Genomic DNA, 24,016 nt, shown 5'->3' with positions numbered 1-24,016 from the left:
TCAATTTTTTTAAATCTAAAACCCATGTGTTGAATACACTTCGATAAGGTAGTTCTGTCCCATTTCACACCGGTTTCATCTGTTTTAAGCCTCCTAATTAAGATATCTAGTGTAGGCACGCTTTGTTCCTCGTATAACTGGTAAATTTTACGCCTTATTATATCTTGATCACTTTCATCTACACTCGAGAAAATGTCAGCATCGCTTATTCACAATACACAATTTTCCATACAGTTGATGTTGGAATTTTCGTCAATGTGGCCGTTTCTTCTAATGATGCTTGCTTGCTGGCACCACGTTCAATGAGAGTCAAATGAACATTGTTTATAACTTCCTTTGTCTCAATAGAATAGTGTTTTCTACATTTGGGAGGGAGCATCTCCTAAGATACACTATACTCACACATATTTTGCATAATTCGCACATGATTCAACACACGCTGTATTACACACGAAGTAAGAATGATTACTAATAAACTTAAACTATAGCAAACCAAAGAATATTAAGCACAGGTAGGTATAAAATTATTTTTTATTACGGACCACAATTTTACCTGAATTTAAATTCCGAAACTTTAGATAATAATCTTGTTGCATTGTATGTTAATGACCACCCTTGGATAATCCCATTCAAAAGCACTTGGTCACTTTCTTATATCTATGAACAGACCATACCTACCTATTTAGAATATTTTCTCTCAGTTTCTTCAATGTGGGCACATATATAGAGGGGCACTAAATAGATGGATAGATAGATAGGTAGAGACATATACGTTGAACATTATTGTAAATATATTACATTTTTGTTATTATTATTTTTAAACCCAAATTTTTTGAAAATCTGACGAAAGCCCTATATGAAGAGTAGATGGCAAAAAATAGAGTTTACGATGCGAATTTATTTTCTTTTTAAATTTACTAAAACGCATACTGACAAACTAATGGGACTTATAGTAGTTGCATTCATTCGAATATTTTGTTGAAGATTTCTTTGAATTCGAGGTCACTGCCCATTAGTGCCAGAAAGGAGCCACAACTACTCGCACCACACAACATTATTTGGGAGTTACCTGGATACAACGGCACCTGCATCTGCTGCACAACAGGTGACCCCATCTGTGGCTGTCTGGGTATCCAACCCGTTTGCCCTTGCACCATTAAGTAGGGTTGTATAGACTGTACGGGTGCGTATTGACCTCTCCCACCGTTTAATGAATCGGCCACCATCGGGCGGAGGAAGTCCGCTTCGGAGGGAAGTTGTACTTGTCCCTGCAATATTTGAGCAATTTCCTGATTCTGAGGAATCTGCTGTGGTCCTTGGTAAACCGAGTGTATCCGACCGGTGTTTTGGGGGTTAGATTTTGGCTGGGAAATCTGTAATAACGTAAAAAATTTATTGAAATGTGATTGCGCATCGTCCGCAAAAAAAAAAACTGACCACCCTTAGGTTTTTGAAAAATGAGTTTAGTCCTATTATTGCCAATACATTCTTTTTTTACCAGTTTCTTAAAAGCAGTTTTTTGAATTTGCAGCTTTATCAGAATCTTAAATCATCCTCTATTGGACAGAGCGTTGGTTTAGCCCTTTGTAATTTAAATAATTCCGAAGCTGCCCAAAGATTTATTTTGAGTTTTTTTTACTTTAAACATCATCTTTAAAACGTCTAAATTGGTTGACGTCAGACTATTGTCTTTTTAGTTCTCAGCTTTAGTTAAATTGCATGGTAGCATCTTTTGTTTAACAAAAACATGTTTTTTTGCTATATTCATTTCATCGTTTTTTAAAATAGGATATAATCACATTATTTGTCCGTAAGACTCCACAATTTTAGATAACATTATAAATAAATAACACAAATAATTTTACAAAGGGCAAAGTTGTAAGAGCCGCTCTTTGGGGGAGCGCCTTTATTTAATGAAACATGACGATGATATACGAATAAAATACATATTGTGCCTACGTTTGCCTTTATTTGAAAAAAAGGCTCCTCTGAAGCTGATATATAAGGTGTCTCATTATTTTTTCACACTTGTTTTCTTATCTCTTACTACATCCCTAAACGTACGCCTTGCTGATGGACCTTCATATTATCGAAGTATAATAAAGTAAGTTCAATAATCAACCTGTAAAACGGCTGTTTAAGAAATCAACGAATATTTCTGAAAGAAATTAGTTAGAGTTTAGGCTGTTCGATCGTTTCTTGGTTTCCAGTGTCAAGAGTGCGCAAATAGAACACTTAAAAATATTGCTCATGTAGACAAATCATGTCGGCGCATATCTGGTAAACCCACGTAGCGGTTAACGTTGCATTAAACAATAAAAGGTTTTAATATAACCAGGAAATTGTTAATTAGATGCTAACGTAATGTCGTAGGTATGCGAAGCGGCGTTTCAATATTTTTTTCAACTACCCACTTTGAAAAAACAGCGTTTTTCTCTATAAATACTTAAAAAGTGAATCGCTCTAGAAAACAAAATTTTGTGTTTTATTTGATGTTTCAACTCCTGTTCGCAATTTAAAGTAAATTTAACTTATAATGTTTGTCGCTGAATACAGTTAAGAAATCAAGTGAAAGTCTTGTTTTAAACGCCCAATATGAGTATATCTCAAAAATATATTTAAATTCTATCTAAAAGTTTCTCGAATCCCAAAAAAATAGCGGAACTGTTGAAAAGTACACGTTGCACGTTGAAAAATTGTTAAAAAAATGTTTAAATTTTTCTTGCAACCTTTTGTACGTATTGAATTTGCAAAACAGGTGAATATGGTCCGATGTCCCGCCTCTGACGTATGGCGTGGGACTGCATGCCTTTCGCATTTTTCAAAATAAAAAAAATTATAGCCTCCAATATTACGCGAGCAATTTGCTGATTGAGCCAGTGCGGCGGCATCTTGGATTTGAGCGTGCCACGATGACGCCATACTTGCGATTTTTTGGCATAATTTTGAAATTGACGTTGTTGTTCCGAACGTACAGAGGGGAGCACAGTGACAATGGAGAAAACAATATCCGTAAGTAATACGAGACAAGTCTAGGTAAATCGCTTATCCAGTGTAAATATTTTATGGAGAAAACATGAAAACATATTACTACATAGTCGGGACATATATTCACAATAAAATGCTGACCCTTAAGGCTGTGATTCCGCAATCGCTTTATTTTTGATATACAGAGTCCTGAAACAAAAAAAGGGTTTTCCTCAATTTTACTGAAACTGCTGAAATTTGGTAGGGGCCCAGTGTATAGAAATTATAGAAAATTATTTTTCTATTTTTACCAATGGCATCAGGGTAAGCCTAACATTAAATATTTTTATCGAAAAGAATAGTACACGACTATTTTTTTCAAAAAATAAAAAATAGTATACCTCTGATTTTTTCAAAAATAAATTACATTATTAAAATCTCTTCTTTTTTTTGGTTATTTTGCTTAGATTATTTTATGGATAGGTTTAGAATGGATTGTACCCTTATGTCGTGGCACAAACATTGTTGAAAAATATTGTTATTTTCAATTTCATACAGGCCATTTACAGCGCTCTCTGGTCGCTTTTTAAGATCATAAGCATCTAGCGATTTTCGCATATGTAAAATGCCTTTTATTTTTCTCGTTGGAAAGGGTTGATGGCACAACAAAAAGTCAAGAGGTCATTTTTATCAACAAGTGGATTATAAAAATGGTATTTATTTTTGAAAAAAACAGTGGGGTACCATTTTTTTTTCTTGATAAAAATATTCAGTTCCTATACCAAACAGTCTGCAAAATATCTAAAGCAGCTTCAATAAAAATTAAGAAACATCACTTTTCTTATATATATATTTTTTTAACTTCCTGTATATTCAAAATTAAGCGATGCGGAGAAACAACATTATATTTATAATACACCCTATATATAACATATATTATATTATATTATATATTATATATTAATTATTGTTGCAAACCTTTGCAGCCTTTACGAAACTCACTATACGTTGATAACAGAATGATGGAGTACCGACGTGTAGATATATTAACCACACCACTTCTGCTCTCCTGTACCAAAACCGTACTTGTGACATCCTCCGTGTGTATATAAAATACACGCAAGTCCGTGTGTGTTTTTATTTTCTAAAATTATTCATGTGGCAGCGCATGGCGGAAAAGTATGTTAGTGCTTGCTCTTATGTTTCCTTGTTACAAAATGGTACTTGTGGCATCTGATGCAATAGTTGACATTATTTATTTATTTATACGTTGAATATGGAGTAAAATAAAATACTACTTACCTTTCATTCATTGTTAAGTTTTACGCGGTTCGCGATTTTTTTTAAATCACGAGAAGCAAACTAGCCAAAACCAACACATTTTCCATCTCTGCGGAAATTTATCAAAAATGTTTTGCACCAAAATACATTTCAGTTTCTGCGGTAAAGTGCCAACATTATTTTCATCAATTTGAACACTTACGTAGAAAGAACTACGCGCAATGCCCTATCGTAAAAAATTAGACAAGGAAGCCGTAGTACTATATAACTACCTCGACCAAATCCAGGCCGCACCAAACATTTTACTGCACAAGTCTATGCTCTCCTAATCCAAAATCGCACTTATGGCTTCCTTTAAATCAATATACTCAGTATATTATTGTGTTTGTATTACTTAGGAATCGCCAGTCAGCGCATGGTTCTGTTTTCCTACTTGAAGCAAACCAAAAATTAAATTTATCGATTCACAATGGAAAAATAATTTTGATACGCGCTCCTAAAAATTACCCGAATTATAAAAGTGTCCTCAACTACTATGACATACGTAAAGAATTACGTCTATAATAATTATTGAAATCTGTTCAGCGCTTCTGCTTCCCTGCCACCCAGGCCGATGACATAGGTTCAGATTTTGGCCGTTTTTTATATTGATCACGAAAATCACATTTTGGGCGCGCCGAAAATGAAATCGGAAAATATCTGACGCATCCTCTGTTGCCCTGGTCAGAGAATGATTTGGCATTCAGAAAATTATACAGATTTTTTTTGTAAAGTTAATTTTGAGCCGAGCAGGACCCGGTCGTAATGTTTGTGAAGTTGCCTAACGGTGTGGCATAGTGCGACTGCGTGATGTGTGAATTTCTGTCCGTTTCTAAAAATGTTTTTGGTTATTCTGATATCTCTGTGTGTAAATTTTACGACGGATATTTTTTCGAAGGTTTAGTTAAAATGACGTCACCAAATTTAAACAGATTATTGTTGTATGTGTTTCGACAAACTGGTATTGTACGACCAAAAATATAGTGCATTTATTGGTTTGACGTTAGAAATATTTTACAGTACCTTGACCGCAGATCGTGGTATAACCCATCTCAACAGATGTAATATTTGTAGAAACTTGAAATTTTTATTTGAAACATAAATGGACCGTTTTAAATTTGATTAAGCAATAATGCTGCGGGGTATTTTCAAATAGGTAGAAGCGTTTATCAGGTGATATGTATTGTTCTTAAGAGTTTAATCTAAATTGAAATATGTTCGTATATATTACGAAGGTGACCCTTCCAGTAAGTATGTATTTATGTACCTGATTCTCGAGCTTTGACCCTGCAAGGCTGTTTTCACTGGATAGTTCAAAGAGTAAGGGTAAGTCCCTGTACACTTTTGAAAATAATCATTTTTTTCTTGTATATCTGTCAGTCTTTTTTAAGACTGTAGGTTATATTCGCGTAGATACGTCATAAGAATACAGAGAAATATTTATTAGAATCTTGCAATTAAACCTTTATTGAAGGTTTTTTAACACTAAATTTGGAGACCGTGGAATGAAACAGATGTTCCCCTATTAGGGGAACTCTGGAACTTGGAAAACAACGCAGAATTTGAAGACGAAGTCGAGATGGTAGTCGAACCTAATGACAATTTAGAAGACGAACTACCTCAGCAAATAAAAAACAGATCCATTTGTCTTCGGATGGCAAACAAATTGTTTTGAATGTTTACTACAATTTAATAAGAAATTCAGAAGGGGAAGTAGGAGCAGCAATAAAAACAAGTGACATATAACGTAATAAATTGTTACTTTGTACTAATTTTTTTATGTACATGTTTCAAGAATTGCTCGGCGAAAAAGATTGAAATCATACTTATATCCCGCTTGTTAGTGTAGGTAGATAAATTCCTAGGATGGACGTAGAATGATTACGGGTAAGGGTCTTCTCGACAAAGTGTTCAATAAGAGGCTGCGGTTTTGGAGTAGGCAAAGTTACTCACGGCGTCCGTTGTAAAAGCACTATATTTCTGGTCGAAGTATACCACTATAGCACTGAAACCATTGTGACTGTTCCTTAGGACTTTCCGTGATTAGGACGAAGTTTAGGAGTTTAGGCTTATTCACGATTATGGTCCACACTAAACTTTTTGATCGTTAAAGTCGCCATTATCTTGCTCAAGTTGTTTTTAAAGTCGAATATAACATTTAGTTTTGGATCGATTCGCTATAGCTTTTCACTTGCAATGTTTTCCTTTAACATTTTCTATCAAATGCCAAAAATGCAAAATATGCTAAATAGTGTTAATTTTTAATGAATATAGTATACCAGGCTCCTTGTATAACCAAAGATAGGATCATAGATTCGTGAGGTTACTTGTACCTACAGCTTTAGTGAATTAATATTAATATCCATTATTGTTTTTATGTTTTTCATTTCTGCATTGATTTCTGTCTTAAAAAACAAAAAACATTTAGTAGATTATGCTAACATTATGAACTTATAATAATAAAATTTATTTATCTATTTGATCGCATCCATATATATTATATCCGTTCAACCTAGATTATCAATCGATTCGATGATACATATTGACTCAGCACGAACTATTTGCAATAAATCTAGCCCGTGTGTTTATTAATAATTTTGTTCTAAAGAGTAAAGTAAATATTATTTGTATTGCATATATTCTACATTTTATACATTTATTTTTATTGTCTCGACGGTATTTAAAAATTTTATCACAATTTGAAATCGGACTCATTGTATTTTTCAAAAGTGAAAATTTGAAAACTAAAAAAAAAAACAGAAAGTTGGAGGATTTTGCATCTAAATATCCGCTACTTGTCAACAAATCAAAAAAATAAATTTAATTAACTAAAATTAAATTATTACTTTTGTCACATTTCAATACAAATATTATCGGTTCCAGTCATATTAGCTACTAGAGAAATGAAGGCTCTGGATATGCAGATAATACAAGACCTTGTAAAGCAAATATGAAATTTTTTTTGAGAAGGTCCATTCAATATGCGAATGCGGGAGATTTAAAATCTTATTAACCAATTAACTAATGACTTTGGGTTATTTGCAGCTGTATTTTCTCAAAATGTACCTAGATCTCGTTATGTATTCTGGGAATACGAGTTAAGTGTGTGCAAATCAAATCAACAACACTTTCTTTACGAAAATATCAATGCCGCCTGGCGTGAATCAATTTTTATCGCACTGTATTATCTAATGATTATATGGTTCCAGAATTTCCATAAATCTCTAATTTAAGAAAATGATTATGATTGAAAGTAGTTTCTCGCTTGGACAGAATTATTTATATCGTTCTGTTCCAGGAGAGTTAATCCCCTTGCAAGCTCCGGAAAACCTAACTCTTCTCAACTTTGACGACAGAGACGCCATCATCAAGTGGGAACCGGTGTCGCCTGATTCTGTGAGGGGAACGTTCAGAGGTTATATAGTTCGTGTCTGGAATGGTGGCCTTAGTCAGGTTTACGCTATACCACCCGAAATACAGAAAACTGCTGTGCAGTTTTTTCCATATTCCAAGAATTTTATCACGGTGGCGGTTAGAAATGATAAATATGTTGGCCCGAGAAGCGCGGCAATCAGTTTTGATGCTCCTCAAACTGGTAAGTCTTATCCGCAGCTACATTTAATTGTACGTATCGCACGAGTGAGCTACTTAGATATTATATTTTTGCTCTGTAACTTTTTAGGGGAGGTAATCGTGTAATTACCCCACTACGTACCTATTTTGTAGAAAAAATTTGTTGTTAATAAAAAAAAAACTGACAACAATTTTTTCCCTCCTCCGGATTAGCCATTATCCACCTCTAAAATCTTAGTTCGATGCCTTGTCACTTACTTGATCCATATTTTCAAATATTTCTAGTAGCTTATTGTTACGCGCATTGCTAAGTAACCTAACTTACACAGGCTACTGTAATACTTTTTACAAAACTTCTGGGTACCTCCTGCGTCGGTTTTTGCTGAGTTTTGCTGAGTCTGTTGGCTTCAAATTTGTAATGTCCTTACTCACATGGAAAAGCAAAGAGATCAACTATTGGGAAAATCAATTTCAATATAATAATATTGACAGTTTCTCGGCAAGTTAATTGGCAACTGCATAAAACAGGGGCGGTTAATGATTGTTTCAATTTCATAAAAAATTTTGAATATAAGCTTGCAAACAACAAACCTATTAGTTATAAGAAAACTTGATAACGTAAAATTCGGTATCTAGATTTACTAGAAAATTAGACAAGGTGTTTATAAAAATTATAAAAAACACTGTAACCAACTTTCTGGGCAATAATTAATAATTAATTGATTACATGCAAGAATTTTAGTGTTATCGAATAAAATTTGATGTCCGGTTTCGTGATCGTGTTTGTCAACTGCTGATGAGTTTATTTGTCTTAGTCTTAAGGCTCCTTCATGTTCTTTGAGTCTAGTTGATATTTTTCTTCCGGTCTCGCCAATGTATTCTTTGCCGCATATGCATGGAATGCTGTAAATTCCTGGTAACTCAAATTGGATTTTGTCTTTGACAGATTGAAGAGGTCGAGAGATTTTTGGACAAGTGGTAAATCTGGTTTTGACGTTATATTTCTTTAGAACTTTTGATATGTGGTCAGTGACATTTTTGAATATAAGGAAGGACTACAGTGGCAGTTTTACCACTTGTCCAAAAATCTCTCAACATCAACCAGGAGTTTACAGCATTCCATGCATATGCGGCAAAGAATACATTGGAGAGATCGGACGAAAAATATCAACTAGGCTCAAGGGACATGAAGGAGCCTTAAGACTAAGACAAATAAACTCATCAGCAGTTAGTTAGAATAAAATACGAGCCAGTTTCAGTCAAGCTATGAAGAAGCCAACAGAATGATTGGCGAAAAGTTAGCAAGTTCGACTCAGCAAAAACCAACACAGGAGGAATCCAGAAGTTTTGAAAAAAGTAATCTAAAATTATATATATATTGTGCTGCACTTCAATTTCATTTGTTATTAATATATTTCATTTCGTAAATGCCGCTTAATTATTGCCCAGAAAGTTGGTTACAGTGTTTTTTCTAATTTTTATAAACAGCTTGTCAAATTTTCTAGTAAATCTAGATATAAAATTTTACGTTTTGTTTTTTTTTTCATAGAAACTTCCACAGGCTACTGTAATGCTTTTTGCAAACCTTCTGGATTCCTAAAACAGTTTCAGTCAATTGGTTAAGGCTTTCGCGGCCCGTTGATAAGCTATTATCTTCATTCGGGTTTAAAGGCCGTCGTCGATTGGAATTACTTCCTAACGTTTCGCTAGCACGAGTGGCGAGCTTCTTCAGAGGTCCTTCCACTACGTCCAACATCGGAGATGGAAGGACCTCTGAAGAAGCTCGCCACTCGTGCTAGCGAAACGTTAGGAAGTAATTCCAATCGACGACGGCCTTTAAACCCGAATGAAGATAATAGCTTAGTTTCAGTCAAGCTCTGAAGAGCCAACGTCAGCAATTTCGACTAAGCAAAAACCGACACATGAGGAATCCAGAAGTTTTGTAAAAAGCATAATAGGTTTGTTGTTTGCAAGCTTATATTCAATTTTTTTTATTAAATTGAAACTTGCAGTTGCCGACAAACTTATTATCTGTAAACATTATTCTGTTGGAATTGATTTTCCCAATGCAAATCTGGGCTGCTAACAGTCGACGTAAAATTGAATTCATGAGAAACGTTTGGAAGCATTTGTCAAGTTATTTTTTTTAAATTCTTTTAAATTTCAAATAGAAACAATCCCTTTCTTACCATGATAATTCTATTGTTTAAGGGACGAACATATTTTGATGGATTGTTGGATACTCAAAATATTTAAGTATTAACGCTTGCTTAAAATAAAAGCAAATGCTCAGTTCGTTACAATACGTCAATGAATGAATGAACAAAAAAATTATTTTGGCCACTTTTGACAAAAATGTGTTTTCTATGTACAACTACAAAATTGACAAATCAAATGGCTTAATAGACTAATTGACTGTAGGAATGTACGAGGAATCATATTTTCTTAGTCGTTGCTAAACGACCAAAAATAATTGCAATAATATTTAGCTACCGCTAATTCGGCAAATTACCCGAAAAAACAGTTTACAAAATTACAACTAAATGATGAATAGGTCTCAACTCCTAGAGAAGCGGGCAGGTAAATTTGTTGAGTGTTTTCAGAGCCCATATCTCAACAATAAAAAAGACATTCAGACATGAGGGTTCGGTATACGAAGGTTCATTTAATTGGATATGTGAAGATGATTTCCTAGACACCAATGGACTTAATAATAATAACTTAATCTATTGCTAGTAAATTAGGCCCCCATCACTTGAAATACTGCTATCAATTTTGCAATCGGATAAACGGTATATAAGGAATTAATATCGTATACAACGAGGTTAGGAAACACTCTGTACACACATTTTGACAGAGTGGTAGTTTTATATGTAAGTCACTTTATCTAATTTGCAATATGGAAACCATATTTGACAATTTTCAATAAAAAGTAATTATAAAACTGAGTGTGTGGAGTGTGTATCATAACAAGTGAGGTTACACTATACTGGTTTTCTGATAAATAAACGTTTATATTAAATGGTTAGTTTGAATTCATTTTTTTGAATTAGAAAATGTGTGTTAACCATATTTTAAATGAGAAGAAATAAAGATTTGAAATTTCGTATGCCATCAAAAAGAGCACAATTTTAAAAAAACAAGGACGTATATTTCAGAAAAACAACTTTCTTTGATTTACTGATTTTATTCCAAGTTAGAGGCTCACACTGTATCTCAACATCTTCTAGGCCGAGATTGATGAAAAATTATTTCAGTTGCGTTGTGAAAACTCTTTCAGAACCCGGATTGCCGTATTTGTTCGAACAAAATCAACTCGGATCTAGTTCCGTACTGTTGCAATGGAGCAAACCTACCCACCCGAACGGCATACTCTTGGGCTACAATCTGTACTGTAGCGAGGCAGTCGAATACGGACTGGACACAAAAACTACGGTTACTGAATTTATACAAGGTGCTGACAACGTACAGGCCAAATTAACTGGCCTAAAGGAGGGATTAAAGTATCAAATCGAGATCGCGGCCGTAAATTGCGCTGGTGAAGGTGAACGGTAAGCATTCAGAGTTAAATTTGCACTCGGCTTCGTAACTTGTTTTACAGAAACAGCCTCATAGTCGAAATTGAAGAGCACGTCCCCTATCCACCGTCGATGCCGTCGTTCAAATACAAAATTAATTACCCCAAAGCGCGAAGCTTTGACGAATACTTCGACAACGAGTGCTCGAAACCCAGGTACCCATACGTACCTCAAACGAACGTCGACTTTGACGATTCTGACGACGATTTTTACCTCTTTAACAACACGGCGGGGAAAATTATCACTCCCAAACCGACTAGACCTCCAGAAGATATGCAAGTGGTACGCTTTATTTTCTTATTTCTTTTTTTTCTTTTGAATTAAATCAGGAACACAAACGTTACATAACAACACCGTTATAAGCGTGATTCTATGTACGCTTAGAGAAAAAATGTTGTAAAATTTAAAAAAAAAACGCTAATGATTTGATCAAAATTAAATATGATTTTGTTTCATTGCTGCTTTTTAATAAATCAATAAGTCACTATATGATTCTATAATGTCTCCTTGAAACCAACAACTACTTTTTACAAAACTTCTGGATTCCTCCTGCGTCGGTTTTGCTAAGTCGAACTTACTGACGTTTCGCCAATCATTCTGTTGGCTTCTTCAGAGCTTCACTGAAGCTGGCTCGTATTTTACTCTGTACCTGCTTATATATTGTTTGAGGGGGGCGGAGCTAAATTAAGGGCATAAACACCGTCTCGGATGACTGATTCCCATATTGGTGGCAGGTAGAGACCTGAGTCGTGGTTAATATTGTTAGGTTGTTTATACATTTCTATAGACTCTCGGATTTTTCGTTGGTAGAAGAACTGATTACATGCAAGAATTTTAGTTTTATCAAATAACATATTATATCCGGTTTCATGAGTGTGTTCGGCAACAGCTGATGAGTTTATTTATCTTAGTCCTAAGGCTCTTTCGTGTTCTTTGAGTCTAGTTGATATTTTTCGTCCGGTCTCTCCAATGTATTCTTTGCCGCATAAGCATGGAATGCTGTACCCTCCTGGCATCTCAAATGGAGTTTTGTCTTTGACGGACCGAAGATGTTGAGAGATTTTTGGACGTGTGGTAAATCTATTTGCTATTGGAAGGTTGTGGTGAAGTGTATTTTTTTGATCGAACGCCTAATATCTTTAATGTGGAAACTATTAGAGTGAAGAGCAGAGGTAAGGTGTTTTAATTCTGGGTTCAGTGACTCGAGCTGAGTTTTAAGGCTCTGTAAACAAGAGACTTGATAACCGATGATTTTTGGGCCGAATGGTGATGTGACCATGCATTAAGGTATCGGTCTGTGTGTGTAGGTTTTCTGTAAAAACAATGGATGTTGAGTCTGATTTTCTATTGATAAGAATATCTAAGAAACGGTTCTATTATTAGTTTCCAACTAAATTGGAAAAACGCATGTTAGGGTGTATAGAGTTTAACTGTCTAAGAAAATCTACTAGGGTTTCTTTACCATGAGGCCAAATAACAAAAGTATCATCGACGTAGCGTTTCCATAATTTTGGTTTTAGATGAAGGGTGTCGAGAGCTTTCTTCTCAAAAGCTTCCAGAAATATATTCGCGATGACTGATGGCGAAGAGGCCATCAGTATAAATTGTGTTGAAAAACCATTTTTTCATGTTAACGCTATCCTTAGAGTAGAAACTCCAATTTCTTATCAAACTCTTGACTGGAACCTTTTACCACAAACCGAAAATCAATTTTACGTACTCGACACCAATTTCTTAGTTTCATTCAATGCAATATTAATGTAACAGGTTGTCTCATAAAATATAGTATCTTCATTGGAATTAAATTTGTCCCGACTAAATTAATATATTAGTATATGTTTACGGTTTAGTGAAAGATTTATAAATTAAAGAAAAGAAATAAAAACCAACAGTTTAAATATATTAATTTAAAATAAAACGAGCAGATTTTTTTCTACATTTCATATATGATGTGTATATATATACTACAATGGTTGAACTTAGGTAGTTTTAGTTGATGAAAATAAATAAGAACTAAAAGTTCAGATTTTCATGAAATTATATATATTCACATGACAATGGTTTTGACAACACCGTGTATTTATCAAAAGGTTTGATATATTAATATAAATATAAACGTTCCAGTTTGATTAAAGTAGCTATCTTAGAGAACGGAAATATGTCCTTTTGTAATAAACGAATAATAATTTGTTTTAAACATAATTGTATTCCTCGATATTTTAAAGTGACCAAGCTAATAATTTATAAACAAATCAATATCAAAATATTTATTATATCTAAAATGTTATATTTTTATTAGTTGAATTGTACAAGAAAGTGGATTTATTGCAAGGTGATTTCTTGTATTTTTTAAAACGTATTATTTTTGTGAGTGTAGGTAGTGAGAAAATAAGGGCCGCTGCACACAACTGCTGTGTGCGTGAGGCGCGAATCATATGTCCTATCTAGGAAGAGGCACAGGATCTCTACAAAGGACTATTCTATACGTGAGAAAATATTAAAATGATTAGTAATTATTGTTATGCCTCACGCGCTTGGTCCGAAATGGAACAGACACAGCAGCTGGAATATATTGTAGTTCTCATAGCCTTTGGGGATCTATCCCAGGGTATTCCAAAAAATTTATACGATGTTGCGAAGCTCAACAAGCTATCCAAGGCTTTGCCTTCGTAAGGCTGAGATCGAGAGTACTACTTGAAAGTCGAGAAACATTAATAAGACTGGTGGAATTCTACCTGTTCATGTAGGTATTAAGAGCACAAGAATCAGCGCTGAAATCGAGACGAATTTATCGACTCAAAATGTGCATAAAAAACATACTTAAATTAGCAAATCGATTTTGGTCACGCTAATTTTGCGTTTCTGGAATCACATAGAAGCCGCATTAGGTGCTCGATGAGTTTAATTTGTTTTGTGTGTTTACGTTAGCCAGCTGCACATAACAAATAAGACAGATTTACATTATTTTAAGTAAGCACAATGGAAGAAGAACGTTATAAAAGCTTGATAAACTCCATAGGTTTAGTTAGTTTGGGTTAGTACCCATAATGATATTTTTAAGTGCATTTTGATTTTTGGAATTTTTTCTATTAAATAATTAATAATTATTAAATTATTAACATAATATTTAATTTAACTAAATAAGGTTTTGTTAGTTAGCTATAAATTCAAATTTCTCACAATTTTCTTCTAATGAAGAATGAACAGAGTTGACAAACCCCGATTTCAATCAAGTCAATTGTCCTAATTGCGGGATCCTCTATTCCTCACCATCAAAAATAGGTTTCCGGCTTAGTAGCACGCTGGTAGCAATCCCTACAGGAAGCTGCCCCGTAAGAAGGCATTTCCATATCATGGAGGTGTTCGAAGAGAGTTCATGTGTTTAAAAGAGACGATACTACCATTGATTTCCCAACTAGCTGAGCACCACCGATAATACTACCCCAATTAATTGATCCCAACGAACTGCAAAAATTCTACAAGAAAAAAGTACTATATAGGGAGCGAAGACCTGCGGCATAATGGATCAAGTTTAAATGTAGCGGAGAAATGACTGAATGAGCACGGTTTGAACATTTAAATGTAGCACGGCCAAGATAACACTAAATATCACATCGTCACACTACTTCCAAGAATGAACATCAGTAGCTTGCGAAATTTGAAGTAATTAAAAAAGAATAAATGTATTAGAAAATAGTGAACTGACAAAAATAAACCTTAGATAAATTGTTAATAGGGCGTATGGTCAAGAGTAGTGTGTAAATAGTTAGTGACTTTATTATTTTTGTTGTGTGTATTGTTGCAGGTTACGGCCGAAGATCCTTGTTTGGTCAAAACACTGATCAAATGGATCCCCGACGTCGATCACAACCCCGGTGAACACTTCTACGTGAAGTACCGCATAAAAGGTGACAAGAAATACACCGACACCCCTCCCGAAACGTCTGAAGATTACATGATTCTTGACAACTTCAACGCGTGTAAAAGCCACGAGATTATCCTCGTCGCCGTGGATGGTGAATATCATACAGAGAGCGAAGTCCAAGAGACTCCCGCTGTGCTTTTTATGCACAGGCAGTAGAAATATGTTGTATGTTAATAAACGTATAAATCGGTAATTGAATAGATTAACCCTATATTAACTACCATTATGGAACTAAAACATTGAATGCGGTATAGGAAATTAGTTGAGACCAGTCTGGTGAGTAAATTTGAAAAACACATTTTACTAAATACAAAAACATTTGAAACATATATCACAAATCTCTTTTGAAAGAACAATATTTGCTGGGAATACAACAGGAAAAGATAACTATGAAGTTGCAAAAATGAGAAAAATCAAAATGGAACTCAATTTGGTGAGCTAATCCAATCATATCAATTTTAACAAAATCTAGCCAAAATGTTTGATGTTTTCTCTTACCACAATCTAAGAAACCAACAGCTTAAAGAGACGTTGATGCTGGATGGGTGAGATCGCTGAACCTAGATAATTACCTACTTCGATTTATTTGCCAATAAAAAAAAATCCAACGAGTTAGATTCACCCGTCCAAATTATGGATTCGTATCGAATTTTAAGTAATACTTATTTATTTTTGTATAGTTCACCACGTCGAAATGCATTTTTTTTTAGTTTTAATACATTGGCATTATATCCGATATATTTTGGTAAATTTCAGAAATCTGGAATTTCCTGGGGTTCATATTACTTAATTGTGAAGTTTCTTTAAATGTTTCAGTGTTGAAATTTTAAAAAATCCGAAATTCCATTGTCTTTATTTAATTTAATTGTACATCGCTTTAGACAGGCACCAAAACTAACCAATTCCAAACATTACTGCATTTATTAAATCCATCAGACAAGTTTATTAGCATCGAAATAGAAATGTTATTCACGAATCGTTAAATATTAAAAATACAAATTACTATTTACTGTATATCAGGCTATGGTGCGCTGGTGAGTCTTAGTACGGATCTAGTTTTGACTCCTGAGTGAAAAAGCAAAGTTTTTAATTTATTTTATTTTACCGCTTGGTAAATATTTCCGTATCCATTACTATTTCCAAATTTCTCATATTGTAATACCTTTTTTTTACTCCCCACTCTGTCGCGAGCCTAGTCGAGTTCACAAACATCAAAATACCATCGATGTTAAAGCCCCTTTCCAAACAAATACGAATTAGAATACTTACGTCAGCGTTTCCACTTGCGTAACCTGCCTGCACTTGTTGCGTTTCTCTGTGAGTCTGCCCCTGTTGCTGCATAAGTGGTGCCACCGTCTTCCTTGGAGGCGTGGTAGCCGGAGTCGGGGCGGCTACGGCTTCCATGGCGGGACAACCTAGCTCTATGGCTTCGTCGCTAGCGTCGGCACACTGAGGTATACCGTCGCAGGCGTTGTAGATGGCAATGCATTCGCCAGTCGAACGACATTCGAACTGGTTTCGGCTGCATTTTCGTTCTGCAACAAAATATTTTATTTCACATTATTACTTCGGACTGTTTTCGTGCCTAAATTGATAGCTCAGTATAATATATAACACATTTGCAAAATTAAAATCAAGTCGAGGATTTAGGCTTCAATTTACTGTGGAAATTGCACGACGAAGGTAGTATAACATGAAACTTAATTCAGATCTCTTAAGTACTTTTTGGTTAAGGAGATACGTTCATAATTGTGTTTCAAACGTTCAATTAAAAGTACAAACACTTTTAAAAAAAGGATTTTGCATTTTTAGGATTTACACATTCTTCTTGGTCAACAAAAACCTTATTCTGGTACAACTTTTCATAATTTTATCTTCATTGAACTCGATTTTTTTGTTACCGTATGTTGAATTTTTTTTTTCAATTTTATTCATCAACCACTACACATAAATTTTGAAAACGACTATTTAAATTGATTTCTTTACATAGATTGGGGGAGGCAAAACTGACTGACTGACTGACTCCATCGGTGTAGTCAACATGAAAAATAAATGCCTAATCATTTTTTGCCTTCTTTAATACTGACAAAAACAGCACATTTATTTTCGTTTTTTGTATATTCTTCGAATTAGGAAACTTCTAAAGTTTCTGTTAATTAATGCTACATAACAAAACCTTTCAGTGTGGAACAAAAGACTTGTTAAAATCCGTAAAAAAAAAACAAAAAAAAAGCAGAAAGGCAAATTTTTGATTTTTACATAGCCCAAATATTTTTTCATTTTTAATAAATACAACAGATACAATAGATATAACAGATAAAGTCCGGTACTTAGTTCATTACACATGAATTTTGTTTGTCAGTTTTGAAATCTGAATCTAAAAATGGTAGCAATATAGCTAATACATACGGATCACTTTTGATTACGTCACTATACGTGACGTTATTGCTTAAAAGCTCTGAGTGGAGTATATAAAAAAATTTAAACAACGTTTTTCATTTCAACCTCTTTAAAGGCACTTTTTTTTGTAAAATAAAATGTTTCGGTGCCAGTTTATTTTAGAAGTAATATTTATATTGAAAACAACAATATAGATTTGAAGCGAACATCAAAGAATGTTGAGAATGTTGTGCATGCTTTCAACAACCACCTGTCATTGCAAATCTCGCTTTCAGTCAACAAGACTTTTCGGAGTTCAAAAATAAACACGGTCTCTGATCCGAGAGGAGGAGGTTTTGTCAAAATAGATTCCATTAAATTTTCAAATAGCTAATAAATATGTAATGTCGGTGTTAAAATTCATATTAATATACTAATCTGAACGATTTACTAATCGGATTAAGTCATTTTAATAACCATTCCACTGTATTACTATAGAATAAACTTTCAACAAATCTGTAAGGTCTTCGTCTTGATTTTGAGGATTATTGAATCAAGGTCACTGTTAATAGACTAGATCGCGTTATATCGAACACTGCTTTTAGGCGAATTTTTTTTCTAGACGAGTTAAGAACATACTAGCGATTATTTTTCTATTTAACAAAAGCAAATTACTGCAGTTTCCCCTCCAAGCCGAAACGAGAGTCAAGCGATCCTACGGTCGTCGCAGAAACGGTAACGCATATATCTTGGAGTACACAGTGTCAAAAGCTTTTTCAGACACTCTCGGTTCTCACATCCTATAGGAAACAAAAACTAAACGATCCGTATAAATTTTCATAATTAAACGGTCGCGCGATTTTGCTTTTTCTTCGGGTTGTTATTAAACTATAATTTGAATATTAATACAAGGCATTAACATACTTTCTCAAAAAAACCGCCGACTATTTCGCCGTTAGATTGGAATACTAATAACGTCGTTCTTCGCGGATAAACGTGGAACCAGTGCATTTTGTAACGTGAATAGTTTTCCAAGTATTTTTGTTGATCTGGACTGATAATGGCCTCCAAATTGAGAAGGCCAGCGTTGTTTCCACTAAACGAAGCAGGAATTTTTGCTCAACAGAAAAAAGATGAAGCTGTAAGTTTTTTTTTTCATCGCAACAATACAGTGATGGTGAAATCTAATATCGAGACAATGAGCGCAAATAATTTGGCAAACATTTAACGCTTTCGTTATCTGTGGTTAGTAAATGTGAACGGCCGGAGCACGATTACTGTTGAACGCCAAACTATGAAGCAAAAATTATGGACAGATATAGATATCTTCAAAACTAAAAAAGATATTTTGGGAATAATTTTGACATTATAAAGGATATTCCCATTCAAAATCTTCCTCAGGCATTGAGGATGACTTAAAAACTTACTAATGGACACGATCTGTTTATCAAATTAATATATATTATTTATAAGTTATTACCTCGAAGTAAATTTTTTGTTGTTGTTTTGTTCATGTTCATCTTAAAAAATAACAAAATCTCAAATACTCAAAGTGAGAAATGGCAACAAATACAAACATCTATTAGTTATCCAGTTATACACTGATCGTTTATAGTAACGTTTTACCATCAAAATACTTCAAAATCACCATGTGAAATATCGGATACTTATTAAATAACACTGTGCATTATGCAACAAGATTTATAAACAACACTTTAGTAACGACTTTGTTTAATAAACAAGTCACTAAAAAAGTTTATCAGTGTGTTGCATAACAAACCTTTTCTACAACCATTAGTTTTTGAGTCCATTTTTTGCAAAACAGCGCGAATACATTAACTGAGTGACGTATGACGCGATGATCTCAACTCACAATTATCCAAAATACCTTGTGATGACTAAAATCTATCGAAAACGCACGCTGAATCCACGCATAACTGGATATTTTGTAGTACAAAGTAAAAAAGAATAACTTACAATCAACATGAGTTATTAACATTAACAGACGAACACTAACCAAAAATGGGGTGAACAATCTGATCAACATAAAACTACAACTTGGGCACTGTATCTCATAAATGTATTTTAAACTGCCCATTTATAATAACTTTTTGCCTTAAAAATAATTGAGAATTCACCCTGTAGAATATCGGATACTTCTTAATTACCACACTATATACTATATAGTTTTCAAGAAATTCGTTGGTTTATGACCTGACACTCTTGCTAGAGGACCTCGTCCTTCGTTTTTCAATATTTTTGTAGTGCTTCCTAAAATGCGCGCACCCATTTTCCGTCAAGCGTTCTCAACAATCTTTATGGACTCACACAAAATCTCCAACTTTACATGATTTCCAGGTGCCATAACAATAAACATCGCGTTGCCACGCACAACTCAACGTGAAACATTAACCAAAATCGTAAAAAATGATAATAAAACAACAGGTCCATAAAATTTCGGGAGTGCATCGAACGTTCTTGCCATATAAAGCAAGCAGGGAGCCGTTTGCTCCTTCTCGTTCGTTTCGTTTCGGATCGCAGGAAGCAACGACCTTCTTATATCCGCAGACGTACTTGAACCTGCCTTGCACATGTAATCTGAGTAGGCGGCGGAACATGTTTCTGCTCTCTTTGCTCTTTGCCGATTATTATTGCGTGGGGTTAGAGAGCAAAGGCGGCGTGAGAAAGTCGGTTAAATTGTAAACAGGTTTACCTATTTTTGACTGTAATAACTTTAATAATATATACACTTTTAGAAACCGTTGCTTATCACCCACCTACCAATTAACTACAGATTCATTTCAGAAAGGACCTGTTATAAACAATCTTCTTTAATCTGACCAATTCGTCAAAAATAGATTTTACTAAAATTCGGCGCACATCAATTTTTACCCTAGTAGGGTCACTAAACAATGTGTCCTGGTAAAGGTAAAGGGAAAGGAAAAGTTTTAGAGGAGAGTTAGTGCATTTCATTTTTCCAGTAAATCCAAAGCGGTCAAACTGACAGCTGTCAAAATGTGACATTGTTCAGACACTTTTTTAAGACGAGTAAGATAGAGTGTATGACATATATCAATCGTCTTTTGTTATCTCGAAACCGGCCTCAACTTTCATTTTTCTTATGGTTACAATATTGGATTTTTCAATTTTTGGAAACAGCGTTAAATTTCCAGTGACGTGGTAAAATGAAACTTTCCGCACACTAGATCGGTGTATAATTAGATATTTCTTGCAGAAGGGAGTAGAAAAAATCTAATTACACAATTAAACAGATTTGCAAAATGGCGTACATTTGCATCGAGATATTTCTGACAATTCGTGACTGTTTGTCATACAGCCCTAGCTCGGGAGGTTCAAAAAATTATACACATAATTTTTTGTGTAATCTCAGAGGGAGAAATCCATGGGCGAAAGGTCAGGGGATCTAGAAGGCCAAAATATCGGACCATTTAATGAAATAATCCTTTCGTCAAATTGCTGGCTTATGAAGTTCTTGAACTTATGATTTTGATAAGAGAAAACATACTTCTTATTTACATATTTATTATTATTATTATTATTATTATTTAGATATATTCTTATTTACATGTAAAATTAAGACCCAACTTTACGAAATGTGAAAAAAGTTTGTCTGCACTTGTGAGACATCATTGAACTAGAAATTTTGCGCATTTTCAAAAATAGAAAAATTCAATATTGCGATGAATATTTTTAAAAGTATTACAAAAGCCTGTGAAAGTTAAGGCTGGTTTTGAGATAATAAAAGACAATTGAGACATGTCATAAACTTAATCTCACTCGTCTTAAAAAAGTATCTGAACAATGTCACATTTTAGCAGCTGTCAGTTTGACCGCTTTGGATTTACTGGAAAAATGAAATGCACTAAGTCTCCTCTAAAACTTTTCCTTTCCCTTTACCTTTACCAGGACACATTGTTTAGTGACCCTACTAGGGTAAAAATTGATGTGCGCCGAATTTTAGTAAAATATATTTTTGACGAACTGGTCAGATTAAAGAAGATTGTTTATAACAGGTCATTTCTGTTGCACAATTTTTTCAGAGGCATTGAAAGCTGTAATGTAAAGGGTTTGCCACATAATACCTAGTAATAGGCAACGTTAAACTTTCATATTGATAATTTTTCAAAGAAACTTCCACAGGCTACTATAACACCTTTTAAAAAACTTCTGGATCCTTCCTGCATCGGTTTTTGCTGAGTCGAATTGCTGACGTTTCGCCAAACATCCTGTTGGTTTTTTCAGAGCTTCACTGAGACTGTTTTAGGATGATTGGCGAAACGTCAGCAATTTCGACTAAGCAAAAACCGACGCAGGAGGAATCCAGAAGTTTTGTAAAAAGTATTCATATTGGCATTTCATATTGGAATTTGTAACTCGCCCTCTGTCCTGTGTAGGACTTCTTCCATTACACTTACTTTCCTCCCAACTGGCATAAATAGTAAACTACTGAATAATATTACTATAATATCAAAGCAGAAAAATATTAGTTCAAAAATTCTGAGAGGCAAAGACTTAGAACTAATGAAAATTTACTGAAAAATACTAAGTTTTGTCCCCCGAAATATCAAGACGGAGAAAGGAAGTTAACAAATGTCAATTTCCTGTCATTAAAATTATTAATTTAGATGCCTCAAATCTTATTCCGTTTCAATTGCAGTTAACAACAATCAATTAAATATTTGGTTATACTAAATTGGATTACAAAAATTCTTTTGTATAACTTGTTTTACGTTATCTCATTATGGCGGTCATAAAAAGTAACTACAAATATGTCGGCTTTTCGATAGGGAATTTACAGATTGGTGCAACTTTTAAATGGCAGTAGCAGTAATGTTTCAAGCGCATTCAGAGAAATTGAGAGTATTATGTAACAAGCGCCAAATTCGTGTCGTTTATCAAACCTGTTGAATAATATACTATTTTGATTATTAATCTAATCATTATTTTATCCATAGTTTAGTATATTTTATTGGACCTACTTAGGACTACGCAACAAAGTTAAAAGACAGCTATTATGGCAAAAGGACTACACAAACACGTAATACACTTATTACCGGTCGAAAATTATGCCTACATTTTTTCGTAATTTAGGTTACCCCATTATTGCCATTGAGAAATAGACAAACGAAACTTGTGAATGCCAACATAACCAGCGAAAAGATTTCACTTTTTGCGATGTCAGGTTCCGTAAGAATTTAATAATCGCAGAATTGTTGCGCCTGACATTTTTTTTTCACATAATTAATGTTGCAGCGCGGTATTGTTTGAAACTCTCTTTTAGCTTAATGAGTAGTACCAGTTTAAAAGTAACTAATTTCATTTCCGCCAAAACCAGTACGAAGAACAAAAATGTGGCTAAGGTGAATACAGACTTGTGAGAAGTCGGTTATATATTATCTGAGATTTGATAACATAACATAACACAATAATATATTTTAATTAGTTGATAATTTACTGAGGATCTTAAAGAAAACGTGCAACCTAATTAAGCTACTTAACTTTAACTTCAAGTCTCCAAAATAACAACTTTCATCCATGTGTTCGTTAGAGGAGTTGAATAAGAATTTTATTTTATTTTTTATCAAAAACAGTGATGTGGTCTAAACGTTTTTTTCAAATTAACCTTTCCTAATAACTTACATTAATTAAGGTTACAAGTCAGACTTTTCACGTAAACCAAATCTAGAACATAAAAAACGAGAGAAAAAGAGATTTTGGCTGCATTTTGATTTTATAGAATTTATAGAAGTGTGTTCGAAGTGTTTTCGGAGCGCGAGCATTGAAGATGCCAAGTGAGATTTTGGCGAAACGTCTGCAGGATTCCAGTCGGAGTTCAACAAGCGAACGGATGATATCCCGGAATATAGTGTCATCATATATATATATATATATATATATATATATATATATATATATATATATATATATATATATATATATATATATATATATATATATATATATATATATATATATATGTATATATATTAAATATTATTATATTATTTTCTTACCTAAGAGTCACAGACATTTCAAATTTTGAGATTTTCGATTTTGATGCCGCCGTTTCTCTCCGTTTATAAGTTTATAACCTTAGTGTTTCCATTATGAACATGTTATTAAGGTCTACCATTATAAAAAGTTTTATATTTTAAACGTAAGCATTACAATAAGAAATCATAAAGAGCTCTACTATCTCAAGAGGTTTTTTATTTCTCCTGAAACAAAAAATACTCACCCATTAAAAATTTTG

The 24,016-nt window shown here is 33.9% G+C and overlaps 3 protein-coding genes across 3 annotated transcripts in view; 2 read left to right on the top strand and 1 right to left on the bottom strand.

Moving 5' to 3' along the window:
• Positions 1–24,016, bottom strand: part of LOC132703590 (uncharacterized) — a 35,826-nt gene that overhangs the window by 3,473 nt on the left and 8,337 nt on the right. The window contains exons 4-5 of the mRNA XM_060672940.1: positions 16,633–16,898; positions 1,070–1,373 (exon numbers count right to left, since the gene is read on the bottom strand). Coding sequence (XP_060528923.1) covers positions 1,070–1,373; positions 16,633–16,898 — 570 coding nt within the window. The remainder of the gene's footprint in view (positions 1–1,069; positions 1,374–16,632; positions 16,899–24,016) is intronic.
• On the top strand, positions 2,854–15,569 carry LOC132703591 (neuroglian-like). The gene is made up of 5 exons (XM_060672941.1): positions 2,854–3,012; positions 7,586–7,882; positions 11,141–11,411; positions 11,462–11,720; positions 15,244–15,569. Exons 1-5 carry the CDS (start codon positions 2,913–2,915, stop codon positions 15,517–15,519), a joined length of 1,203 nt encoding a protein of 400 aa, XP_060528924.1. The 5' UTR covers positions 2,854–2,912; the 3' UTR covers positions 15,520–15,569.
• The window catches only part of LOC132703592 (protein phosphatase 1 regulatory subunit 14C), a 55,972-nt gene continuing 50,456 nt past the window's right edge, over positions 18,501–24,016 (top strand). The window contains exon 1 of the mRNA XM_060672942.1: positions 18,501–18,883. Coding sequence (XP_060528925.1) covers positions 18,803–18,883 — 81 coding nt within the window. The 5' untranslated portion in view covers positions 18,501–18,802. The remainder of the gene's footprint in view (positions 18,884–24,016) is intronic.

The sequence above is a fragment of the Cylas formicarius genome, unplaced genomic scaffold (assembly GCF_029955315.1).
Source record: "Cylas formicarius isolate icCylForm1 unplaced genomic scaffold, icCylForm1.1 PGA_scaffold_6__28_contigs__length_40554024, whole genome shotgun sequence".
In the NCBI taxonomy this organism is placed as follows: Eukaryota; Metazoa; Arthropoda; class Insecta; order Coleoptera; family Brentidae; genus Cylas; species Cylas formicarius.
The sequence above is the reverse complement of the archived record's forward strand: the minus strand, read 5'-3'. Positions and strand labels throughout refer to the sequence as shown.

Coding starts and splice junctions, on each gene's coding strand:
- LOC132703591 (XM_060672941.1), top strand. CDS start 2,913: ATGACGCCATACTTGCGATTTTTTGGCATAATTTTGAAATTGACGTTG. Junction 3,013..7,585: donor CAATGGAGAAAACAATATCC/GTAAGTAATACG, acceptor GTTCTGTTCCAG/GAGAGTTAATCCCCTTGCAA. Junction 11,721..15,243: donor CTCCAGAAGATATGCAAGTG/GTACGCTTTATT, acceptor GTATTGTTGCAG/GTTACGGCCGAAGATCCTTG.